Source organism: Phaenicophaeus curvirostris, chromosome 12 (genome assembly GCF_032191515.1).
Source record: "Phaenicophaeus curvirostris isolate KB17595 chromosome 12, BPBGC_Pcur_1.0, whole genome shotgun sequence".
NCBI classification, from domain to species: Eukaryota; Metazoa; Chordata; class Aves; order Cuculiformes; family Cuculidae; genus Phaenicophaeus; species Phaenicophaeus curvirostris.
Genome location: NC_091403.1, coordinates 21,124,507 through 21,149,059, shown reverse-complemented (window position 1 = coordinate 21,149,059; position 24,553 = coordinate 21,124,507). Strand labels below are relative to the sequence as shown.

At 42.2% G+C, this 24,553-nt stretch overlaps 1 protein-coding gene across 2 annotated transcripts in view; it reads left to right on the top strand.

Moving 5' to 3' along the window:
* Positions 1-23,667, top strand: part of PIAS1 (protein inhibitor of activated STAT 1) — a 71,937-nt gene extending 48,270 nt beyond the window's left edge. Inside the window, exons 5-14 of one of the 2 annotated variants that reach the window (XM_069866614.1) lie at positions 652-742; positions 1,821-1,955; positions 4,920-5,025; positions 6,500-6,573; positions 13,346-13,506; positions 15,179-15,309; positions 15,631-15,808; positions 17,109-17,251; positions 17,580-17,617; positions 19,812-23,667. In XM_069866614.1, the coding sequence (XP_069722715.1) occupies positions 652-742; positions 1,821-1,955; positions 4,920-5,025; positions 6,500-6,573; positions 13,346-13,506; positions 15,179-15,309; positions 15,631-15,808; positions 17,109-17,251; positions 17,580-17,617; positions 19,812-19,847 (1,093 nt within the window). In that variant the 3' untranslated portion in view covers positions 19,848-23,667. Of the gene's footprint in view, positions 1-651; positions 743-1,820; positions 1,956-4,919; positions 5,026-6,499; positions 6,574-13,345; positions 13,507-15,178; positions 15,310-15,630; positions 15,809-17,108; positions 17,252-17,579; positions 17,618-19,611 lie in introns of both variants that reach the window. The other variant, XM_069866613.1, reaches the window with a different exon arrangement.
* The last annotated feature ends 886 nt before the right edge of the window (positions 23,668-24,553 follow it).

The window sequence follows — 24,553 nt, the reverse complement described above, 5'->3', positions numbered from 1 at the left end:
CTATACCCTAATATGCTCGGATATTTGTGTGGATGCAGCAGGTCCCCTGGAAGAAAGCCAGTGGAGTTGAGAGGCTCTTTTTGGTCCTTTGAATGCCTATTGTCTGCAATCTTGGCCTACACACATCTCACCGGGCAAGGAAGGGTGTGTCTTATTTTGATTCCAGCAGCAAATAAGCCTGTCTGAAGTTAAGTAAATAAATAAGACTGTCTGAACTTAAGTAATAGGCTCGACATGGACACCAGGAGAGTGTTTGATGCTGTGGCTAAACAGCTGGCTGGTTTATTGAAGTTGGGAGAGCTTGTGTACTTTGTCCTTTGTGAAGCCCTGGTCTTGTGTCTAGAGATCAGGCTGGAGTAGTGGTACAAAAGAAATTGGGATGTTCTATCGTTGTAAGAGGAGCCGGCATATCTGAATGAGTCAGAGTCAGTCTGAGGAATTCCAGAAATCTGAGGAGGAACCTACTGGCTTGATCCAAACCTGTAATTTTAGGGGGCTTTCCTGCTCAGTGATCTGTACAGCTGATTTAGGGACTGCATTTAGAAAGATTTGTCATCCTTTCATAACTCAGTTGGGAAAAGTTCCTTCTAAGAAGAGGTGATCTTTAAATCACGTTAGACATAAAAGATGATGGAAACTCTTTGCTTTTAGGTTTTGTTTATCAGAAACCAGTTGTCCACAAGAAGATCACTTCCCACCCAATCTATGTGTGAAAGTAAATGGGAAACCATGCACCCTTCCAGTAAGTAAACTGTCATTTCAATATACATCATTGCTTAGCCTTATTTGAAACTCTGTGTCAGAAATTAGCCTGATCTTTGGTTTCACGTTTTGGAGCATTTGCGTGAATATGAATGGAAAGGATTGTTAAGTAAATGGTTTCTCGGGAGACCATCCGGTAGATCCAGAAGATTGATTTTCAAAAGGCATGACAATAAATTTTTGTGTTTGACAAACATCCAGTGAATCTGATTGAAATTGGACTGTTTTGAGATCATCTGAGCAGGGAACAGATTGTCACTGACCAACAGGGCTGAAGAGAAAACCACCAGGTTCTAATCTTGGGGAAGGGCACAGGATTAGACCAGGCAGATTGAGCAGGAGTACTGAGAATGGAGGGATGGGAAAGTTGCCTTCTTATATTCCAGTGGGCAGGATTAGAATTTGGAAAGTGCAAGGCTCTGTGTAAGGAGAAAGGGCTTGTAAAACACCTGATTCCTTATTGTCTGATGTATTTGTGTCCAGTTCTGGAATCCCCAACATAAGAAGGATATGGAACTGTTGGAAATGGGTTCAGAGGATGCCTCAAAGACGATCAGAGGGCTGGAGTGCCTCTGCTATGCGGCCTTCCAGTACTAAAAGGGGGTTTCCAAGAAAGCTGGGGAGGGACTTTTTACAGGGGCCTGAAGTGACAGGACGAGGGGGAATGCCTTTAAATTCGAAGGGGGTAGGTTTAGATTAGACATTAGGAAGAAATTCTTCATGGTGAGGGTGGACAGACACTGGCCCAGGTTTCCCAGAGACGTGGTGGCTGCCCTGTCTCTGGAGATGTTCCAGACCAGGCTGGATGGGGCTTGGAGCAATCTGGGCCAGTGGGAGGTGTTCCTGCTTGTGACAGGGAGGTGGAACTGATTGGGCTTTAAGGTGCCTTCCAACCCAAACCACTCTGTGATTCTATGTATCTTTAAATTGAATAGAGAGCCTGGTCCAGGTGAGAGACGGCTTTTTTTGGGGCAGGGTTGTGGTGAGAGGGGAAGAAGGCAAAAGCAGTATTTTTTTTTTTCTCTTTTGCTGAGGGGAAAAAATACTTTGATTTCTAGGGCTACCTTCCACCAACCAAAAATGGTGTTGAACCAAAGCGACCTAGCCGACCAATCAACATTACCTCACTCGTCAGGTTGTCAACGACAGTACCAAACACAATCGTCGTTTCGTGGACTGCAGAAATTGGACGAGTAAGTAACTTGGGTGCATAATGGTGTCTGAAGCTTATTAGTTTCTGCTTTGGCATGTGTTTGAAAGATAAACGAGTTTAATTGTGCAGAAAATGTGTTTTGGTGTGATCTCTCCCTCTCCTGCCTCACCTGCCTGTCTTTGTGACTCAGTGAGGCCCCAAATCAAGGCATGTTATAAAACTTTGTTTTTTCCTAACGTGAGACTTAAAGATCTTCCTGATATTTGTGGACTTGACAAACCTTCTCTTGGCTCCAGCTTGGAACTAGCACGTGACATTCCATACAGAGTGGTCTTTATAGCTGTGTGAGTCTGAACACAAAGCATGGCAATTCAGCAGGGCCTAGGCGATTTAATTTGCCTTTTTTCCCTTTCTGTTCTCAGAAATGCTATCCTTACCGTTAAAAACATGATTTTTTAAGAATTATAACTTTTTTGTTTCTGTGGGGAGAATGTTACAATTGGTTTTATCAAATAGTTGGTGTTCCACTGGACTAATTATGCCTGGTACATGCTGGGAAGAGTTGCTTCAATAAAGTAGTTAGTGAATTAGTGCCATGCTTTCACTGATGGGAGAAAAACCTGCTAGATATGCGTTACAGAGTCAGCACATACTTGAAAAATGGTGGCTTTGCCATTGCAGCCATCCTGCTTATAGAAGTCCCGAGATGAAATCTTGTCCAAGAATTTGTCAGTGTGCAAAGCCCAGGATTCCTGAACCAGTGTGGAAAACCGCTTACAGCCCAGTCATGCACAATAGCCAGTTATAAAACATCCCAGTGGTATTTCATGATGGATTTCTTGTGGAGCATAAAACGGCCTTCATACAGATTATGGAATAAATGATGACTGAATGATCTTTTAAAAATCTTTTATCTAATGAGAACTGCAGGTATTGGAAATAAGTGTTTAAAAATGAACCTGGTTTGGTTTACATTGCAAAAGTGCCTGCATGTAAGTTGATGAATTCTGGTTATTACTTTGAATACAGTGCTGCACTTTTACTTAAGGATACCAGTGAGGATTCGGGGAAAAGGAATGTCACGAGCCTGCGTGGACTCTTAAGCTGTTCTCTTGTGACCCAGCTAGTTTCTCAGGCTTCGTAGATATTTCAGTTATAAAAACCACGTTGGCCAACTTCTATCTCAGAATACAGAACCGAAGAGAGTGACGAATTCTTAGTGTGCTTCATGAGAATTAGGTGCTGGTTAGAACTTCCCCACTTGTGAGATTTAATGTGTATTTTGAGACCTTGACAGTTCAATGTGAGGAGTTGTGTTATGTTTGGATGTGCCCGTGTAGTACAAGATTGTAATTCCCTTTTCCCCATCCTTTAAGAGTCAGTTGTTTGTCTCAACTGGTGTTTCTCTACCTTTCCTGAAGTCATAATTGTGATTTTTACACAATCTGTTTCAAGAGCCTTCTGTACAAGATGCCTCGGGCAAGTTCCTAGCTTTGTAGATTCAAGCTGTCGGTAAATAATTTCACAATGTTAATTACCATTTTTCTAAGTTCTCTACTAATTGAGGCATTAAACAAACAAGTTAAAGCAGTAGTGGTTTTTAACAATGTAAAAAGCGCTCATTGTAAGAATAAAATATTTAAAATGTGGTGTTTCTGATGCTGTTTCAATTAGTGTAGTTTTGTGGTAAGATATATTACTGCAATCCCATCTTTGGATTCTGGTGGCATCCTAAATAATGGTAGATGTTGCAATTGCATGGGCTTTTTGGTACATGGTGGTTGCTGGGGAGGAAGGCTTTAATTTTTCAGTATAAAGCATATGAATGTGGCTGCAGGCTTAGCGCATACTGTTTATATCTAAAGGTAATTGATACTCCCTAGTGTGAGAACACAAATTTTGCCCATTCCATTTTGGGAATGAGAGAAGAGTGGTGTTGCTGATGGGTGCATAGGGCAATATCATGTTTTCAGAAAGGCAGTCATTACCTGCTGTTGTTAACAGCTTGCAAGGAAAATGAGAGCTTCAGCCACCTCATGGTTTGAAATCAGTTAATGGTGCTGGGAAGAGCACTCTGCCCCTCCTGCTCCTCCCTCGAGGGGAGGCTTATCCTGCTTGCAGGGAGCTGGCAGAGTTGATGGTCGGTCTGTGTCTAACCTGCTTGTACACATCATTTTTTGGAATGGCAGAAGTGATCACGCATGGCTTTTTGCTGACATGGATAAGGAACATTTGCATGGTCTGTTCTGTTGAGACTGATGGGGAGTAGTGATCTAACCTCTTCCAGAGGGGAAGGACGGGCAGTTCGGAGTGGTGGCTTCTTGCCCACTCAGGCTGGATGGATTCACTGGACTACATTTTGACTCCTCTGAACTCTTGAGCTCCTTAACTGCCTTACTTGTGTTGAGCTTTGGCAGTGGAGCTAGCATTTCATAGGTTGTAAAGGCAGAAAGATGAGGAAAAGAAAGTTGAACAGACTCAGTAGTCAGTACTGCAAATGATTCATCTTCTGATGTGTTGGTTTTGAATAGGCATCACTGCTGACTTTCCTGTTTTGAAAACAGAATAAACTTTTATTAAAAAAAAAAGTTTCGATCATACTTGACATGACAGCTTCCCTGAAATGTAGTGACACAACTGCAGTACCTGACGTTACTGAGATAAAATTACCCTTCTTAAATGGGCTGGTGACTCTATGGCCCAAGTTAGATTTAGAATTTCCAGAAGTGTTCTAAATGCTGTTTTAATAGGTTGGTTTACAGCTAAATCTAGTCTCCGTGAAGCTTGAAGTCACTTTTATTGCATGCCTCGAAGTGCAGCCCTGTGAGCTTTCTGAAGCATGGTAGGTTTTCTCTAGCCTGAAAACTTTGCCATCTAAAGTTTTGTAACTGCTTTTAAATGCAGCGCCCTGTAATCACAGAACAATTGCATAAGCATTGTGTAAAATACAAGCTGTCTTTTGATTAAAACAGTTTTTGATGTGCTCTTTTGTTCTGTTTTCCAGAACTATTCCATGGCAGTTTATCTTGTAAAGCAGCTGTCCTCTACGGTGTTACTGCAGAGGTTGCGAGCAAAAGGAATACGGAACCCCGATCACTCTAGAGCACTAAGTATGTCTGATGCAGTACTTGTTTAAAAAGGAAAAATAGCTTTTGTAAGAGGAGATTTGAAATAGGACTGTACTAACCGAGGTTTGGACTTCCTACAATTCTCTGGGGTTTGAGAATCTGATAGTGGTGTTCTTTGTATTCAGTTCCAATTCAAAGACTCGGAGGCCTTTGTTTGTACTAGGAGCGAGTCCAGGAACCCTGTTGACACTGTGAAGGGAAAAATGCAAGAGAATCTCTTTCAGTTCAGCCGTGCTGGCTTTGTTTTTCAGAATAGCACAACTGTATTTATATAGTTAACCGATAATTCAGTACCTTGGGCAAGCTGAACTAAATGCCTCATACTAAACCTTGATGCTGACATGCTGGAGGAAAGTCCCCATCCAGTTTTTGTTCCTTACCGTGGAGTGAGCTGCTGACAAGAGCGTGTCTAGTGCAATACTCCTCCCAGCCCCGTTCCTGATTTAAGTGTGAAGTTTGCTGCTTTATTGTTTTCTCTGACACATACGTGTTGCTATAAGTTTGTACAATAAAAATGCAGGTTTCTTTTTCAGGGAAAGGGTGGAAATAGCAATACCTGGCAGCTATTGATCATAGTCTTTAATGCTCAGATAACGTGTGTACACAGCACAGAAGATTCTCCAAGAGGGAAGATGTTAGTCCACCAGTAAACACCACAGAGCCAGTGGATATATATATGTACATATATATATATGTATATATCTGTAGTGCTGGGCATTAGCTTGTGCTAATGCAGTACGTTGATGTAAATGCTCAGAAACCTAGAGCGTTTCCAGGTGGCTGCTGCTGTGTGTGTACAAGGTGAGAATGAGGGTAGAGGTCTGGGTCATAGAGCAGGAAGAGCGTGGAACTGCCTTGCCCATTTAACCAGTGACTTCAACAGTCTTATAAGTAAAAGCAGAGGATGGGTAGAGATGAAAGGTTGCTTTAGTGCTAGTATTTCACTGCAGTTGTATAAAACTGTGATTTTGTCAGGGTGCTTCTGATTTCCTATTTCTCAATTCGTCCTTCTATTTTAAATCACAGCATTGTTTGAGTGTTTCAGAGGTTTGCAGCGGTGCTTGGCCCTGGGAGAGTTACTAACACATTCTTTTGCTGTGCTTGAAGTTGCAGTCAATTACATGTGGTTCATCTTGGTAGATTTTAAATAGCATTCAAGTACGAAGTTGCATGTATATGAAATGTATCTCTGCATAAATACGTTTTCTTGGTTTAAGATGGGCTTTTCCTGCTCTTCACTTCCTTTAATCTTATAATTTATGATCTTTTGTGAGAGTACTGGCTGCTCGCGTTACATGTTTATTGTGTGTCTGAAGCAGTAGTCACTGCTGCGCGCTTCCAGTGGACACAGCAAACTGAAAGCGTAACTTGCAGTCTCGGACTTGGTTTATTTCTGTCATCCAATTTGTGTTTTAAACCCACTGTAAAATAACCCCTTTCTTCTTTCCAATAACAGTTAAAGAGAAGCTAACTGCTGATCCCGACAGTGAAATAGCAACAACAAGCTTAAGAGTCTCTCTGCTTTGTCCGGTAAGTGTTTTTAAATTCCCTCAAAACTGATTCCGATCAAAATGTGGCTGTTCTGGGGCATAGATTTGATAGAGGTTAGCTTGTGGTAAGTTTGTGGGGATGGGGTCCATTGCTGAAGTTATCTGTCACTGTGCTTAAGCATAGATATACCCCTGAGAAAATGACTATCCCGTTGACTTCAAAGGGCTGTTCAAAATTATATGTAAGCATACACTTAAATCTCTGAGTGTGCAGTTTGGGTCCTTGATTTTGGTAGAACCACTCTTGGTGGAAAGGTAGGTGAACCTGACTGTTAAAAATAGCTCTTCAGCCAGTGCCTGCAGCCAAAGAACCGAGCATCTTCTAACTTGTTATGTTGTACATGTGCACTTTGAGTGTTTAATAATCTTAGATTAAAAATGAAATGGTGTTCCAGAAGTTGTTCAACCAAAGCATCTTCCAAATTTGAAGTGGGAGAACACAGTTCTGGTGACTGAGAAGTGGCAGAGACACATTTTGTCTTGCCCTATTGTTTTCTAAACCACTTCAGGGTTAAGCAGTGGTTTATAGGTGGGTTTGTTATTGGCTGAACTGCACAATGTTAATATTATGTGCATGTTTTTAGCTTTGGGACTTGGTACTCTTGTTTCAAGTACCATGCACCTTCAGAATTCTTCTCTGTATTGATTGACACAGTATCTTTGTTGTAGTATGACATTTCAGCCTCTTCTCCAGCTCAAGTATACAGCTCTTTCCTGGTTTGGCTCGGCCTGCTCAAGCTGGACACAAAATTTTTGGGTTTTAGTTAAAGAAGAAAACTGACTTGCTTCAGTTTTTCAAGAATAAAGTTTATTTCCCAAGTTATTAAATATCTTCTTAAACTTTATCAGTGTAAGGATAAGCTTTTAGATGTATAAGCTTTGGTTCATAAAATGCATAAATGACATTGTGGTTACTTTTTATGTATATACATTATTGTAAATCTTCTAAATGGGGTATTTTCATGATCTTCAATCTTAAGACTTTCTCACTATCAATATTGATGCTGATTAAATAATAACACATTTATAAGGAAGATAAAACTCATCTGTGAGAAGGTTACAGGGATGACTTTTACAAAACATGCCCTGATCTGTAAATTTAGAACCCCATAACCTATAACCTTATAAACCTGTGAACTTGTGTCACATCAAAACTGCTGTGGGTTTGGAACGCTGCTGTATTTCAGTTCCACACCTGGCAGACTTTTTTGGCTGAGTTGTTACAGGTGAATGTTTGTTGTGCTGCGAGTGCTTGGTTATTCTAGAAAGCACAACCATAGACCTGTTGGGTGTTTTGTCATTCTTCAGGCACAATATTCTTACTACTTAAAATTAGTTTCCAATAGAGACTTGCTTCCCTTAGCAAGTTTGCGGATGACACTAAGCTGGGTGGAAGTGTTGATCTGCTGGAGGGTAGGGAGGCTCTGCAAAGGGATCTGAACAGGCTGGACCGCTGGGCTGAGTCAAATGGGATGAGGTTTAACAAGGCCAAATGCTGGGTCCTGCACTTGGGGCACAACAACCCTGTGCAGCTACAGACTAGGAGAAGTCTGGCTGGAAAGCTACCTGGAGGAGAGGCACCTGGGGGTGTTGGTTGACAGCGACTGAACATGAGCCAGCAGGGGCCCAGGTGGCCAAGAAGGCCAATGGCATCTTGGCTTGGATCAGAAACAGTGTGACCAGCAGGTCCAGGGAGGTTCTTCTCCCTCTGTACTCGGCACTGGTGAGACCGCTCCTCGAATCCTGTGTTCGGTTCTGGGCCCCTCACCACAAGAAGGATGTTGAGGCTCTGGAGCGAGTCCAGAGAAGAGCAACGAAGCTGGTGAGGGGGCTGGAGAACAGGCCTTATGAGGAACGGCTGAGAGAGCTGGGGGTGTTTAGCCTGGAGAAGAGGAGGCTGAGGGGAGACCTCATTGCTCTCTCCAACTCCCTGAAAGGAGGTTGTGGAGAGGAGGGAGCTGGGCTCTTCTCCCAAGGGACAGGGGACAGGACAAGAGGGAATGGCCTCAAGCTCCGCCAGGGGAGGTTTAGGCTGGACATTAGGAAAAAATTTTTCACAGAAAGGGTCATTGGGCACTGGCAGAGGCTGCCCAGGGAGGGGGTTGAGTCCCCTTCCCTGGAGGTGTTTAAGGGACGGGTGGACGAGGTGCTGAGGGACATGGTTTAGTGTTTGATAGGAATGGTTGGACTCGATGATCTGGTGGGTCTCTTCCAACCTGGTTATTCTATGATTCTATGAAAACTAGTAATCCATTAGCAGAAATTAAGTGACTGTAGGAGTTTAGAAGTGCCTATGCATGTACTTGTTATCTTAAGTAAATCTTCATGCATCTTCTGGAATTGGAGATGTTTCTGGTTTGTCAACCTGCCAGTGCAGGAGTTACACTGCTTTACAGATCGTTCCATGGGAGTTTTCTGACCTGCTTTTGTCTGTCCCTATTGCCTCCGTTACTGATAAAAGTTCTTCTGCAATGGCTTAAATGCTTTTTGTTTTTCTTGATATCTGTGATTCAGATGAGTCAGTGTTAGAACGGAAATATCCTCCACAACATTTCTTTTAGGACTACTAGTCTGCTAATCCCCAAAGATGTCAAATTCTGTTTTGCTTTCTCAGAGCTCTGCCAGGGGTAAAAACAAAACAGTGATCAGACATTAGGCTGCAGCTCTTCAGAAATCCTGCCTTGCGTCAGTATTTCTTCTTGAAAATTTATTACCTGTCTGACAGGCATACGAAACGAAGTCTACAGCAGGTTATTTTGAGCATGTTTCAGTTCAGTTTTTGAGGCCCTCAATACAAGAACGACATTGAGGGGCTGGAGTGCATCCAGAGTAGGGGAACAAAGCTGGGGAAGGGACTGGAGAACAGGGGTTACGAGAGATGGCTGAGGGAACTGGGGCTGTTTAGCCTGGAGAAAAGAAGGCTGAGGGGAGACCATATCGCTGTCTACAGCTCTCTGAAAGGAGGCTGTAGCGAGGTGGGGGCTGTCCTCTCCTTCCAAGTGACAGGTAAGAGGATGAGAGGAGGTGGCCTCAGGTTGCACCAGGGCAGATTGAGATTAGACATCAGGAAAAATTTCTTCCTGGAAAGGGTTTTGAGGCACTGTCAGAGGCTGCCCAGGGAAGTGGTGGAGTCCCCTTCCCTGGAGGAGTTTAAAAGATGAGTGGATGAGGTGCTCAGGGATGTGTACATTTGGACTTGATGATCTCAAGGGTCTTTTCCATCCAAGGGATTCTATGATTTTATATTTCTCTCTGTGTCATTTTAATCATGCCTACAAAATGTAGACTTGACTTCTGTTCAGTATGTTTCTCATTCAGTGCTGTCCAATTTCACTGTAGCTCTTGGGGCGATCATCATTGCAAAGGCTCGTTGGGATAGAGGCTGCACCTTTCAACCTGTCCTAGGAATAGAAGGGCTGTTAGTGTGGTTGAGACTGTCCTCGGCTCTACATGTAATTGTATTATACTCTCTGTATTTTTACTTGCTAATTTGTAAGGATTTGGCTCAAGGTGAATTTTTTTTTTATACGATTTGTGCTTACTTTCTAAGATTTAATTGGATAGCATATGCTTTGGAAGTACACATTGAAAATGCTGATTGTGTCTCCCAACAACAGAACCAAAACTTACAGACTGATGCATCTTCAGCTCTTTTAATACGAGGATGCTGTTCTCCCATCGTGTTTGTTAGGGTTGTGAACCTATCATTTGTACCTAGCAGTAAAATAAATTGAATTGCTTGTCTGGATGGGAGTGGCAGATTTAAACTTTTTAACCTTTATTTTGCCCTCAAAGCGCAGAGCGAGGCAGCTTCCTCTGAATTTGTTTTGGTTTGCTGCTGAGCTTTTTTTAGCACAGAGGCCTGCTCTCCTTCTGAGGGTACGGAGAAAAAGCTGTCCTTAACCATTGGCTGGATCTATCCAAGATACAGCAGGCAGATGGGCTGGACTGATCTGTGTTTCAGGAAGGCACTTGAATCCATGCTCTTTTTTCACTGGAAATGAAAATAAATAAATCCACAGGCTCTGCAGCTGGACCAAGTATTTACCTGAACGTAAATTCCAAATCTAGCATTTTACTGTAGGTTTTGCAGCTTTGTTTAAAAATCCTTAACTCCTGTTTAGAGTTTATTTTTTATCATGAAAAGATAGCAGTGTTTTGTAGACTTTGAAATTAATGCAGTGTTTCTTTGGCTGCCAACAGGCAGGAATGAAAACAGTAACAGAATTTTTCAGGAGTTGGGATGCATCTCTTCTTTCCTGACCTTCTCTTTTGTCGATCCTGGCCCTGTTTGGCCAGCCCGGCAGAGCTGATCCATGCCAAAAATGGGAAAGGAGACCTCAACCTGTTAATGCTGAATACGCTGATTCTGTCTGTCGGTGCAGGGCTTCAGTTAAATCTGACTGCTGCTTAGAAATGAGAGCCACAGGTTTTATGCCAAAAGCTTGTGTGTGTCTGGTTTAAATCTTCTGTTTTTTCACCCAGGAGATGGGTGTTTGTGTTCTTCCTGCAGCCTGTATTTTTTCACCTTCCTTATTTTGATTCTCCATCACATGGAAGCATCCAGGTTTATCTCTTATGCTGTTACTTCTGATCCTTGCTGAGCGAGGAGACTCTTATTGTGCCCAAAAGACAAATGAGCCATTGACCTACCATCTGGGAGATAAGGATTCATAACAGACATGGATCGGGGGCCTTGCTTTGTTGGGGGTTGATTATAGGATAGAAATAATTTGCTTGGTCATGGATTTTGAGGGGAGTGGGGTGCCAAACACATGGCCCATACGGCACCTCCTGCTGTCTGAGCTCTCCGGCACCATCGCTGCGGGCTCCCCGGGGAGCTCTCTGCTCCCCTCCCATCTGGTGGGGAGCTTCGTGACAGTCACCGAGAGCCAGAGGGGAGAAAAAGAAGCAAGATCCTGGCAGTCTAGCTGCATGTGCTGGGGACGGGGCAAAGGGATTTCTGCTTACGGGGGGATGCAAAAATTAAAAAAAACCCAAAACATCATGGAGGAAGTAGTGGACTGTGAGTGGAGCCTTTGTTCTTGATATTGTTTTTAGTTTTCTGATATTCTGAGATTGAGTGCCATCCTGTGGCACCCATCTCGTATTGCTCAGAATCAGTATGCGTGACCGTGGTGCGTGCTTAAGCCGTACTAAAAACAGTTCCTCCCACTGTCCACTGTTACAATTGGCTGAGGGTTTTCAGATGAGGTCATCGGGTGTATTTTAGTCAAATATATATAACTTCAAAATACTCAGTATAAGTAGTTCTTAGTAAATAATTGTTTTGTTGTTTTTAGTGTAGGAAAACTCCTTTTTAGGCATTCCTGCTTTTTACCATGAAGCCCCTCCTAGACTGCAGATTAAGCACTCTGCCAAAAACAACTGCTTGAGTATTTGAAGAGAAGAAACGTTTTCATTTCAGATTAGTCTGAAATGCTTTTCACTTGTCTAATCAATGTTGCATTCAGTGTAATCATACGTTAATGTTTTACTGTCTTGTTTAGCATTGATTTATCTAATCCGAGGTAAGATACTCCTGTTCCAGATTTTTGCCTAAACACCCACTGCGTGTAGCTCTCCTGTGTGATCTGCTTAGCTTAAGCACTCAGCTGTGCTTTCTGTATTAAACTTGTGGAAGCTTTGTGAACCCTTGCTGCCCTGGCCTTTCTACAGACTGGAAGGAAGGGATGGTCCACATCTGAAAGTGTGCTTTAGAACCTGTTTTCTCCTGTCTCATCTTCTGTTAACGTTTTGCAAGCCCGTTGTAGTGTTGAGAAGGTAAGGTGGTGTTATAGAGGAAAGTCAGCCATTTGTATTTTACACAGGCAAAAGGCAGTGAAATTTTAGGTTAGAATCATAGACTGGTTTGGGTTGGAAGGAACCTCAAAGCCCATCCAGTTCCAACCCCCTGCCATGGGCAGGAACACCTCCCACTGGATCAGGTTGCTCAAAGCCCCATCCAAACTGGCCTTCAACACCTCCAGGGATGGGGCAGCCAGGACATCCGTTGGCAACCTGTGCCAGCGCCTCCCCCACCTCAAGAGTGAAGAATTTCTTCCCAAGATCTAATCTAAATCTTCCCCCTCCCAATTTAAAGCCATTCCTCTTCATCCTATCACTCTGTGCCCTAGCAACTGTGTGCATGGTAGTGGTGTTTATCACAGCAAGAGGAGTGTAGAATAGTTTCTGAGCAGCTCCAGGTGTGACGTTTTGAGTAACCACCTTCTGACAGCTCTTTGGAAAAAGGAGTGAGATGATGGACTTGGGGAAACACGTCAGGGACGTGATCCGTAATCCTGCAAATGCCTGTTCTGTCGGCTTGCTTCTGTCCCTGAAGTTAAACAAGTAGTGCTGGTGGTGCCCTGCTGACTGAGACAGGGACAGCAGCTTGCGTACACAGCTCAGCTCTGGGTGAATGGGAGAGGACTGACTCATACTCATCATACCAGGGTGCTGGTGTGTCACTGGTGCTCAGTAGGCTCTGCATTTTTTATGGTAATATGGAAAGATTCTTCGGTTTCCTTGGTCAAATGTGATTAAGAACGTGATTTTTAGCAACTTTTTTCTTGTATGTGATAATCAGACCTAAAGGAAGGAGAGAACAGTGTATGTAGCACGTATTTTAATCAAAACTCAGATTTGTGAGAATTCCTCCTGGAGTAAAACTCATCTTGTTTCTATCTCTTCTCAGACAGAAAAACCCTGTTTCTTAATTTAACGTAATCTTGTTTTATTTTCTCTTAAAGCTTGGAAAAATGCGACTCACTATACCATGTAGGGCCCTGACTTGTTCACACCTGCAGTGTTTTGATGCCACTCTGTATATTCAAATGAATGAAAAGAAACCAACCTGGGTTTGCCCTGTCTGTGACAAGAAGGCTCCCTATGAACATCTTATTATTGATGGGTAAGTAAAACTTGAATCAAAACAAAAGGTGTTCCTTGCCTTCTCTGCTTACAGTTCTTGTTCTGCACAGAATCCAGTGCTCTGAGATCTTGACTCTCTGGCTGTGACCTCTTTCAAGTTTCCATGTCATTTAATTTCCCTGCTGTTGGTGAAGAATTACTAACCTGGTGCCTCCTCATTCAGTATTCTGGAGGAATTGTGGTCATCAAACTGTTAAACTTAGTAATAATGAAAGATATTCCTTCCAATCCTAGGCATATTTTTGAGCTTGCCTGCTTAAAACACTTGTGGCATTGTTGAGTTTTGTTTTAATATTCTGTAGTCTGGATCCTTAGGTGGGACTACCACATATTGGCTTTTCTTTTAATGGAGCAGCTGTACAAACCTGGCGTAGTCGATAGCAGATGCTCCTGTTAGATCAGATCAATATTGCCACCCCCCTGCCAATGCACATACAATTCCATGTACAATTCTACACTTGGGGAGCTGCTGTCTATAGAAAGGAACACGGAGGTTGGCTCCCTGGTGTTGTACCCCACAAAACCCCTCAACAATCAACCAACCAAAAAGTTCCAAAACAAATGAACAAACCAAACCCCAAAAAGCAAAACTAAAAAGCCTGAAACAAATGTTTTGGTGACTTGCCCATGAAGGGTAGCATTGCTTAGGATCCCCTTTAAGGCCTTGTAAAATGCTCTTGAAGAGGCACTCAAGGGGTGCTAAGGGGCATGGTTTAGTGTTTGATAAGAATAGTTGGACTTGATCCGGTGAGTCTCTTCCAACCTGGTTATTCTATGATTCTAAGGCTCACACAGGCTACATTGAATTCATGGACCCCAAGATTTGCGCATCCTCTGCTTTGGATTAAAGAAATGTGGCGTTCTTCGTTCTAGATTTCAGCCTAAGATAGTAAAGACTAAGACTAGTCATAATTAAACCAACATATTTTCCTTTTTTCTTCTCGTGTTGCTGGATGTGGATGATGGAGATTGGGCGATATGATTATAGAATCCCAGAGAGAAGGTTATTTCTAGCAAATGTTTCATTCTGGGAAAGAGTGAACTTTCTCACTAGTTAAAGCCAAGCTCTTTCCTATGCAGAACCACATGAATAGTCTTGGTCAAAAGCTGGAATTCCCACTGGGAGTGATGTGGTGCCAGGACCCTGAAACTTACAGGAGGCACAGCTAGGAGAAGAGGCTGCAAGTTTAGATTCCCATGCTCAGCTTCTTTCTATTAGGAAGTTTTCACTTAAAAAGAAAAAAGACGTTTCAGGAAATGGTAGTGTTTAAGTACTCGGCTTCATGGACTCGGTTAAGGTGCAAACTTCCTCATTTAAGTCTTGTCACTGATAAATATATATAAGTGAGAGTTTATTTCCATGTTAGTTCATGTTCTTCCGTGGTTTGGGAAATGGAGAGCTCTGTACCATGGCCTCTGAGATTCCACTCTTGTGGTTCTTTGAAGTGAATGTGCAGATTTTTATTTTAGATAGTATTTTAAATTCTGACTCTTTTTTTTGTCAAAGAAGCAGACAAGAGAAGGATAGAACAATGAAAGTTTTCAACTCTTTGTAACACTAATTCAAATTTATACTGACTAATAAAAATACTAGAGGCGGGAATGAGTTAAACTCTTCTTGAGGACTGATACTAAAGGGTTTTGGTTGACAGGTTGTTTATGGAAATCCTGAAGTATTGTACAGACTGTGACGAAATTCAGTTTAAGGAGGATGGATCGTGGGCTCCTATGAGATCAAAGAAGGAAGTGCAGGAAGTATCTACATCTTACAACGGAGTCGATGGTAGGTCATGTGGGACGGATGAAGTGCATGTCACACCATTGAACTGCTAAATGTTGTTCTTTTAAGTTTTCAAGATGCTTATTTTTGCATGTATGTTTGTAGCTCTTAATGATTATTTCTGAGACAGGTTACTTGATTAATACCTGTTTGGGTCTTATTGTAAATTACTGTTAACATTGTGTAATTTTTTTGTCTTTTATTCGAAGTTGTTAGCGTTATTTGTGAAGGCATATTAACAAGCTGTGATGTTATGATGGTTGTGTTGTTTAGTGTTATGATGGTTGTAAGCCACAGCTTATAATGTTGACTTACTTTATGTAGGATGCATAAGCTCTTCCTTGGAACATCAGGTGTCTTCTCACCAACAGTCAAATAAAAATAAGAAGGTAGAAGTGATTGATTTAACCATCGATAGCTCATCAGATGAAGAGGAGGAGGAGCCATCTGCGAAGAGAAGCTGTCCCTCCATATCTCCAGCATCACCATTAAATAATAAGGGGTGAGAGTAAAATACACAGGCCAATGCAGTGCGAAAATACATGAGATTAAGAGTAGTAACACATTTCCAAAAAAATGGTTCCTAGAAAGTTTTGTATTTGGATTATATCCTCATTTAGTAGCTCATAGCAAAAGGATTTGGTCTTGGGTCACAAGGCTTGAAAAGACTGGAATAACAACTTTAAGGGTGTAACACAGTACAGGTTTTTAATTGTATTTATATTCATACTTGTGAAAACAAGCATAAAAGGTTGTGGCTTAGAAGTATGTGCTTGGCAGATCTGGAATTGTTTTTTTTCCATAGGGAAATGGGGAGGCAGCAGGTACAGAGAGCAAGAGCAATGAGGAACATGGGTGTAGCTGGAAGTGTGTGGGTTTTGCTGTTGATTACTGCTGGTAGTGTAGTAACAAAGAATGTCAGAACAACCTGATTGCACCTAAGTGGCCAAACTGTTAATAGCGCCCTGTTCACATAAACAAGTAGGGATGAAAGCAGGCTAAACCAAGGGATCTTGTTGTCAAATTGGTTGCTACTCCAGTGATGTAAATGAATCAATGATCACTTAATTCTCCTCAGGACCCTTTCTGCTGTCTTCCATTGCTAATTGCCTTGTATCTGTTGTGTTGTCATGCAGAAAGGGTCATTGAGCACTGGAACAGGCTGCCCAGGGAGGTGGTTGAGTCACCTTCCCTGGAGGGGTTTAAGGCACGTGTGGACGAGGTGCTAAGGGACATGGTTTAGTGATTGATTGGAATGGTTGGACTCGATGATACTGATACGGTGGGTCTCTTCCAACCTGGTGATTCTATGATTCTATGATTTCTGGTGAGGGTGGGGTGTCAGTGTACCTTTAGGATTGTCTTGTCCTAGTTTAGGAGTATTTGTAGCAGAGATCCCAGTACCATTTACAATGAGTCATCAGTTTCTACTGTTTGAGACTGAGCTTTGCTTTTAAAACTTTTCTGTCACTGTGAGAAGAAAATTTGGAGATCATGTGATGCTTATGCCTTTTCCCCCCGTCCCTGCCCTTTCCAGTCCTTATAAGATTCATTGAGGTAGTGTCTTCATAGAATCATAGAATAGTTTGATTTGGAAGGGACCTTAAAGATCATCTTGGTGCTGTCTGGTGAAGCTTTGAAATGAAGTGGGGGAGTTGTTACGACCCTGTCACGAAGTTCATGATACATATTGAGAGGGTGACTTTATTTTACGTTGGAGAATAGGAATACCCTGCTCAGGACAGCAGCAGAAAACTTCAGGACTGTATTTTACACTTGTAACAAGCCTTTGTTTCTTCCAGCATCTTAAATTTACCCCATCAAGCATCTCCTGTGTCAAGAACACCAAGCCTTCCTGCTGTTGACACCAGCTACATCAATACATCACTTATCCAAGACTACAGGCATCCATTCCACATGACACCTATGCCTTATGACTTGCAAGGTGAGCTTCTGACTGTAGCTGTAAGTACAGCTCTCCGAGCAATAACAACTACTGTAAAAAGATTTAAACCTGCATTGTTTGATAATGCAGTAGTACTAAATATTATTTTGCATCCACAGAGGATGAGATGGTATTTAGAAAAAGAAAAAAAAAAATTAAGGTTAGTATCTTAAGGTGTCAAAAGAGTGACGTGTTGCCAGTTCTGGTGGTGAAGAGACTGAAGTGTCATCGATATTGTGGTGGTTTTACTTCAAGATAAACGATGCAAATATGGAGAGGTGCTTGTTTGTTTTGAGAAACTTGATTTTTTTTCTTTGGCTCTTTACAGGTTTAGATTTCTTCCCTTTCCTGTCAGGAGACAATCAGGTAAGTGAAGGAAAATAAATTTGTATGTCAGGTACTTTTTTCTGAGAAGGACTTGCTGGCATAGATGTATAGATGGGGAAGGAACAGATGTCTGATGTAGGTGTAAATGCAGGCGAGCTGCTACTTTATTTTATACACATAGTAACCATGACCAAACATGAACATTGTCTAAATACCAGCGTAGGATGAGGCAAAACAAAAGAGAAACATTTCGGTTACCAAGGGTTAAGTTCAGTCAGGCGCTGTTGTATTGTGGAACAGCCCTTGGCCATGGCTGAGGGTCCATCAGACACCTCTTTCATTTTTCAGACCTGAGTTCTGACTTCGGCTGTCTGCCAGCGCTGGGCCCCACTGCTGGGGCTCCTGAAAGCCTTTTGCACGATTCAGAAAGGCAGGGGCAACTCTGTTTTTTTCTGAGGCTCTGTGCCTGTTCATGCCATGTTTGCCATCTTCTCTGTAAGTGTTTATTGAAATGAGCTGGGTTGATGTTGGCTCTTCTCGCTTTGGGAGCTAAGCAGGTCACTCTCAAAAGGAAGGTGGGTTGGCAAGTCCTCCCACTTGATCATTTTTCCTCCTGTGCCTCCAAGAGAAGAAGGGAGCAGGGGTGGCTCCACCTGCTCTTTGTCCCTTTGTGGCTGTTGTGCAATCTTAAGTAGAAGAATTGTAGAGGGATACTTTCATATCATAATTAAGACCAGAGCCTGCACTGTAGAATCTGGATTCGGAACAACTCTCTTGATATTCAATAAAGCATAGATATAATTATTCTGAAACAAGTAGCGCGGAAGTCTGATGCTGCGCTGATATGGCATAAATTCCATGCATAAATTTCAGGGAGCAAGGCTGAATAGCCTGCATGGATGTTTCATCATAGTGGAAAGAAATATCAAGAGAGTGGGATTGTATTTAAAATTTACTCCCACCTGGAGTCCTGTGCCCAGTTCTGGAATCCCCAATATAAGAAGGATATGGAGCTGTTGGAACAGGTCCAGAGGAGGCCACAAGGATCATCAGAGGGCTGGAGCACCTCTGCTGTGAGGACAGGCTGAGAGAATTGGGGTTGTTCAGTCTGGAGAAGGGAGGGCTTTAGGGACACCTTAGAGTGACCTCCAAGTACCTGAAGGGGCTATAGGAAAGCTGGAGAGGGACTGTTTACTGGGTCCTGGAGTGATAGGACAAGGCGGAGTGGCTTTAATTTGGAAGGAGGAAGATTTAGATTAGACATTAGGAATAAATTCTTCACACTGAGGGTGGGGAGGCCCTGGCCCAGGTTGCCCAGAGCAGTGGTGGCTGCCCCATCCCTGGAGGTGTTCAAGGCCAGGTTGGATGGGGCTTGGAGCAGCCTGGTCCAATGGGAGGTGTCCCTGCTCATGGCAGGGGAGTTGGAACTGGATGGGCTTTAAGGTCCCTTCCAATCCAAACCATTCTACGATTCTGTGAAAATCTGATTCTTGATGGTTAAAGATCTTGCTCTATGGGTGCTGACCATCAGAGAGTATAACTTGGGACAGCCCTTGCTGCCATCTGATGGGACGAAGCGTGGTATTTCTGAATGCATTTTTCCCAGAGTTGTGCTTTCCTCTGCCAGCGGTGAGTAGCACCCAGCTTGCCCAGCTGTGCTTGGTCTCTGACTTTAGAGGAGACGAGAGGGGTGGCAAAACATTTCTTTGAATTTTGGGGAATTTTTCCACCAAGGCATTTTTTTTAAGAGGTAAAAGAGTGCTGCCTCTTGCCTTTCCTTACTGGTTTGGGTGTCATGCAGCACTGTTACCTTTCTAGTGTTTAATCTTACTGGTATTTCCAGTTTCTTTTGGCTTCAGAAATGAGGGGCCGAGAGGTAAAAGTTCACTGCAGTGGTCCTCTTACCTGACTGAGAGGTTGGATAGACGAGCTGCTGTGAAATCCACGTGTCAGAGCTTTAGCTTACAAATACCTTCTGAATCAAAACTATGGTGACTGCAATGTAACTTGAAAATGTTGTTTTTCCCCCCCAGCATTACAACACATCCCTTCTTGCCGCTGCAGCTGCGGCAGTTTCCGCATCAGATGATCAAGAACTCTTACACTCTCGTTTTTTCCCATACACTTCACCTCAGATGTTTCTCGATCAGCTGAATGCAGGAGGAAGCAGTTCTCTGCCAGCCACAAATGGTAGCAATAGTGGCAGTAACAGCAGTCTTGTTTCCTCCAACAGCCTGCGAGAGAATCATGGTCATCCAGTTGCAAGTAGGAGCAGCACGGACACGGCGTCTATCTTTGGTATCATACCAGACATTATTTCATTGGACTGATTTTTGGAGAAAATGAACTCGTCAAACGAATCTTTGTGCTTGGTTTTACTTTATGTTAGAAACATAGACAAGTTTTTTTTCCTTTTTTAGGGAAAAAAATTTATGTGTACAGAGAACAAAAGTATATTTTCAGTTTTACTTTTGTATATAAACCTAAGATGGCTTCACTGGTAAAAATAAGAAAAAAAAAAACCACAAAACAAAAAAAAAAACAAAAACAAGGAGCTTCAGTGCATTTTTATGGATGCTGAAGATTTTACACCTGTGCATTTGTCATGTGAGTTACTTTTTTTCCCCCCTCATAATTTGGATACAAATGGCATTATTTTCTTCACAGTGACATAAGCAGAAAAGGAGCTGAACTTCTAAAGTTCACACTTGTGAGAGGGGTTTTTCTCCTCTTGGAGTTATTTACCTTTGGTGGAATGTAATTCCCCCATCCCATATTTAGTGCAGATTTTATTATGCTTGAAGCGGATTAAACCCTACCCGCAGCATCCCCTCTGTTTTCAGGACATAGCCTTTCTGGAGTGATTTTGTTTTTCGGGTGTTTTTATTGTCATTTCTGGTTCGACGTGACCCTGGATTTTGTTTAATTCCATGCTTTAATTAAGCATGTTGCAAGCTCATTAGTGCACCAATTATTCTTGAGGGCCAGGCTCAATAAAATCTCAGGCTGAGGATTTACTTGGCTCTGCTTATGTGGGACGAGACAGAGAATTTTTATAGATTCTAGCCCCAAATTAACGCATTGACCCATTGGAATGTGGGGTTTTGTTTCTAAGAACTTACTAGTAAATCCTTTTAAAGCAACATAAGATCCTAATCAGCAAAATATTAAGCATGTGTCCGTTTTAACTTCGTGGAACTGCTTGTGCTTTGAAGTTAGCCATGCGTGTATAAATGGGCCTGTTGAATTGAGGCCTGTCTTGTTCCGTCTGGAGAAACCTCTTTGTCGCTGCCGTAGATCAAATTCCTGCTTAGAAGTCAACCTGTCAACAAAAAGGAAGCAAATACAAATACCAACACACTATTGCATGGTTTGTGCAGCCTTGGTACACTGTCTTCTGAGTTCACCCTCATCAAAATGAATATTAAATGTTCAGCGTGAGTCTCTTAAACCAAAAACCAACCCAATAAAAAAGCCCCACCTTGTAGCCCAGTGCTTAAATGTGTTGCTACTTTTTGAAGTCTGTTAGGGTAGTGGGTTGCAAAATTCAGTTTTTTCTTTTTGGCCCTGTAGTTATTTTGGTTTCCCTGATTTTTCAGTCCGCTTCCGTTGAACTTCGAGCCATACAGACTTCCTCGTTTCTTTTCTCTCTTTTTTAAGTTGTGCATGACATAGGAAATCCTTTTTTTAGAACTGGTGGGTCATTTGGGCTGATCTGTTCTTATTAAAGAGTGAAATTGTAAATAGCTGGAATGCAGTTTTTCAGGAGATTCTTTAAAGTAGGAGAAGGGAGAGGGAAAGAAGTGATTCTCTTGTGTCCCAAAGTCCATGTCAGGGGGAGTAAATAGTTCCTCTGGCGTGAAAAATATTTTTATAACTGGTTGAAAGTGCAGGTAACAAGTTTATCAGGAAAGAGAGGTAAGGAATACTAAAATTAGCAGATTCGTGTCTGAGTTCTTAATGTCCAAACCTGTTGATTGCAGCTGATTGCTTTGAGCATTGACAAGGGCCACCTTTTGCCTATGATGTCGTCTCAAAATCTTGCATTGATTAAAAAAGGAAAAAAAAAGAAAAAAAAAGAAAAAAAACCCGCAAAAAAAAAATCTTTAATCCAAGTAGCATTAGGTATTGCTGTATGATCAGTCGTATGGTTATTTGAAAGGTTCACATTATGTGGCATCAAAATCGTTTTTAGTGTTTTTACAGCATCCCTCTGCCACTAAATAGTTGACTTGAATTTTGAAAGCAAATGTTTGTGTTTATATGTATATGTGTGTGTATATATGTATTTATAGATCTGTGTGTGTGAGTTCAAAGTGAGTTAAATAGTTTTTCCCATGCATGTGTATTTCATACATATCTGGCTGATATATATATTTCACCATACACCAATTTTATAATTTATTAAATGTCAGTTAAAAAAAATAAAAGGATAGAAAATGGGAAATACTTATTTTTTAAGCTCAGTCTGATTTTGAAGTGATTAAACCTACATTAGGAATATATCTCATACATTTTAGTCATGAATACTAACTTGGTAACTTCAGAGCATATGCTTTGCTGTAATACCGTTTGTAAACCCGGAGTACGACTGCCATCGGTGTAACTGGGAGCGCGCGCGTCCCCAGCTTCTGAAACACCTCCACGAAAGTCAGGAGAGCTTGTGGCTGTTTTACTGATGATTGTGGCAATGTTTCCATGGACTGTATTGTTAACGATGATCTGGAGAGCAGCTTTATGTCGCTTTTGACAATGGTATTAAAATCGTGTTAATTCACATATAAAATTAAATGTGGCAAGCGTGTGGTCGCACCGAATCCGGCATCTCTGTGCCTGTATTAGCTTTTGAAAGTGAGGTCAGCTGCAGATGTCTTTCATTTCACCCTGAAGGGAAGGAAGGCTGTTCAGCTCACCGCTGTAGTTTTTTAACCTCGTTGCTCTACAAAGAAGGGATGGAACTGTTCTGGAGTCCTCCTTTGTGGTATGAGTCCCATATGCTTTGTGAGTATTCCTGTTTCATGCTAGGGTGTTCTTTATAGTTGATAATTCTCTGTGCCTCTGACCACAGTTAACATTGCTTGGTAGAAGTCTCAGTCTGAGTTCTTGACAAGTTCCCTGCAGACGTCGCTCCAGACCTCGGTCTTCGTTGGTTTGCATGTTACCAGAGATGCAGTGAAGCAGCCTGGGGGCTGCAGTGCTGCTCCCTTCGCTGCCCATTGCAGGGTTGCTGCCGTCCTTCGGCTGATGGTCTCTTGTCCTCAGGTTCTCCCACTGGAGGAGCGGGGTGTGCGCACGTGTGTACGTGTGTGTCTGTGTTACGCGCAGGGCTGTGTGTGTCTGTACCGACACACAGATAGGAGCTCGTAGCAGTTCCAACAGCAGGGTGGAAGTGGCTTTGAATTGCTCTTAAGGGCATTACTGCTACACCTTTAGAAGACAAAACCCACGCTAAACTCTAACCTTTGCCATGCGTTAAAAACTGTGTAGCACTTCCATAACATAGACGTGACGGCAGATCCAGATGTGCCTCTTCCTCTCCACAGCAAGGATTCAATTCGCCCTCCAAGGATGGGATGGCTGCTAGGTTGTCACTGGACTCTCGGACCTGCCTCCCAACGCAGAGCTAAGGACTGTGAGGAGAACGTTTGGAAAAAGAATTCTTTGGTGCAGTTTAACATTTCAGGGTTTTAAGCACATTTTTAATAGAAAGGATTTTGTTTTGTCAGTGTAACTGTTTTTTCTTTTTTTTTTTTTTTTTTTTAACAGAGCTTAGATTTCTAACAAGGGAAAATTGCTGGTGGTCCCCGAAAGTGCTGCTGTTAATTGTTTTAATTAACAAAGGGAAAAAAGTGTATATAAGCAGAATATTAAAAGTACCATTAATTCCATGAATTTATATCTGTCATTCATTGCCTTAAAACTTTCTCTTTGTTTCCATACGGCATGCCAAACCAGTAAATGGCTTTTAAAAATGTATAGTAGACCAATGTCAGTTTGTATAAAAGTACCGAGTGAAAATATTTATTATATGCATTGGAAAAAAATGGTTTACCTATTGAATGTTACCTGTTTATGTAGAAATCTTTAGATGTAATAAAAAGAATTCAGTTACGTTGTGTTTCCTGGAGAAAAAGGGGGGGGAGGAGGGTGTTGTCTATGAACTAAGGGTTGCAAAGGTCCGTTTTGAACAGGAATGCTTGGCTTCCCAATTTTTTGTGGCGTGGAGTGTTGCACCCTTGTCTCTCCCAGCTCTTAACAATGCTGCTTTGTTTTGTGAGCGTGTGAAATGTGGTTCTTTTTTGCTGGCTTGTCTCTGGGCAATGTTTACCCACCCGGAGTGGGGTGAGTAGTCACTGCCTGTTATGATACAGATGCATTCTGGAATAATCCAAAGTCATTTTGAGCTGATCAATCCCCATGACATACAAGCTTTTGTATTGTCTGCAGCTGAAAGGATTTGTTAATCAACTGTTCTGGTCCATAGGGAAGAACTAAGCTGTGTATTGGATCATTTGTAATTTGGCTATTGATGCATATTGGAAACAAATGCTTAGAAGTGAACTCCTTGTTTCATAAGCTAATTACGCTCACGTGCTCAGTCGCCTCCATCACTGTTACTTCTGCAGCAAAGGTCTGGAACAGCTCTGGTGGGCAGAGCCGGGACTCCACGCTGCGGGCAGACCTCCAAATGGCACCAGTGCACCAAGGCTCAGCCTCGAGGTAGGTGGGTTTTATCTAAACTGTGAACAGTGGGAATAGGTTTGCAAGGGTAATTGTGTCTTTTGCTGTTATTTACAATCTGTTGTTGGGTTTTTTTGGTGAATGCTGTCTCTCTTTCACTGTGTAATGTTTTTCTGGAGTGTTGAGCTTCTTGTAACTCATTTTCAGAGAAACAAGGGGGTTTTTTGGTTTCTTTTCCATCTGTAGAGAAGGAAGAGCTGCAATAAGAACTGAGAGATGTGCATTCTATTCCAT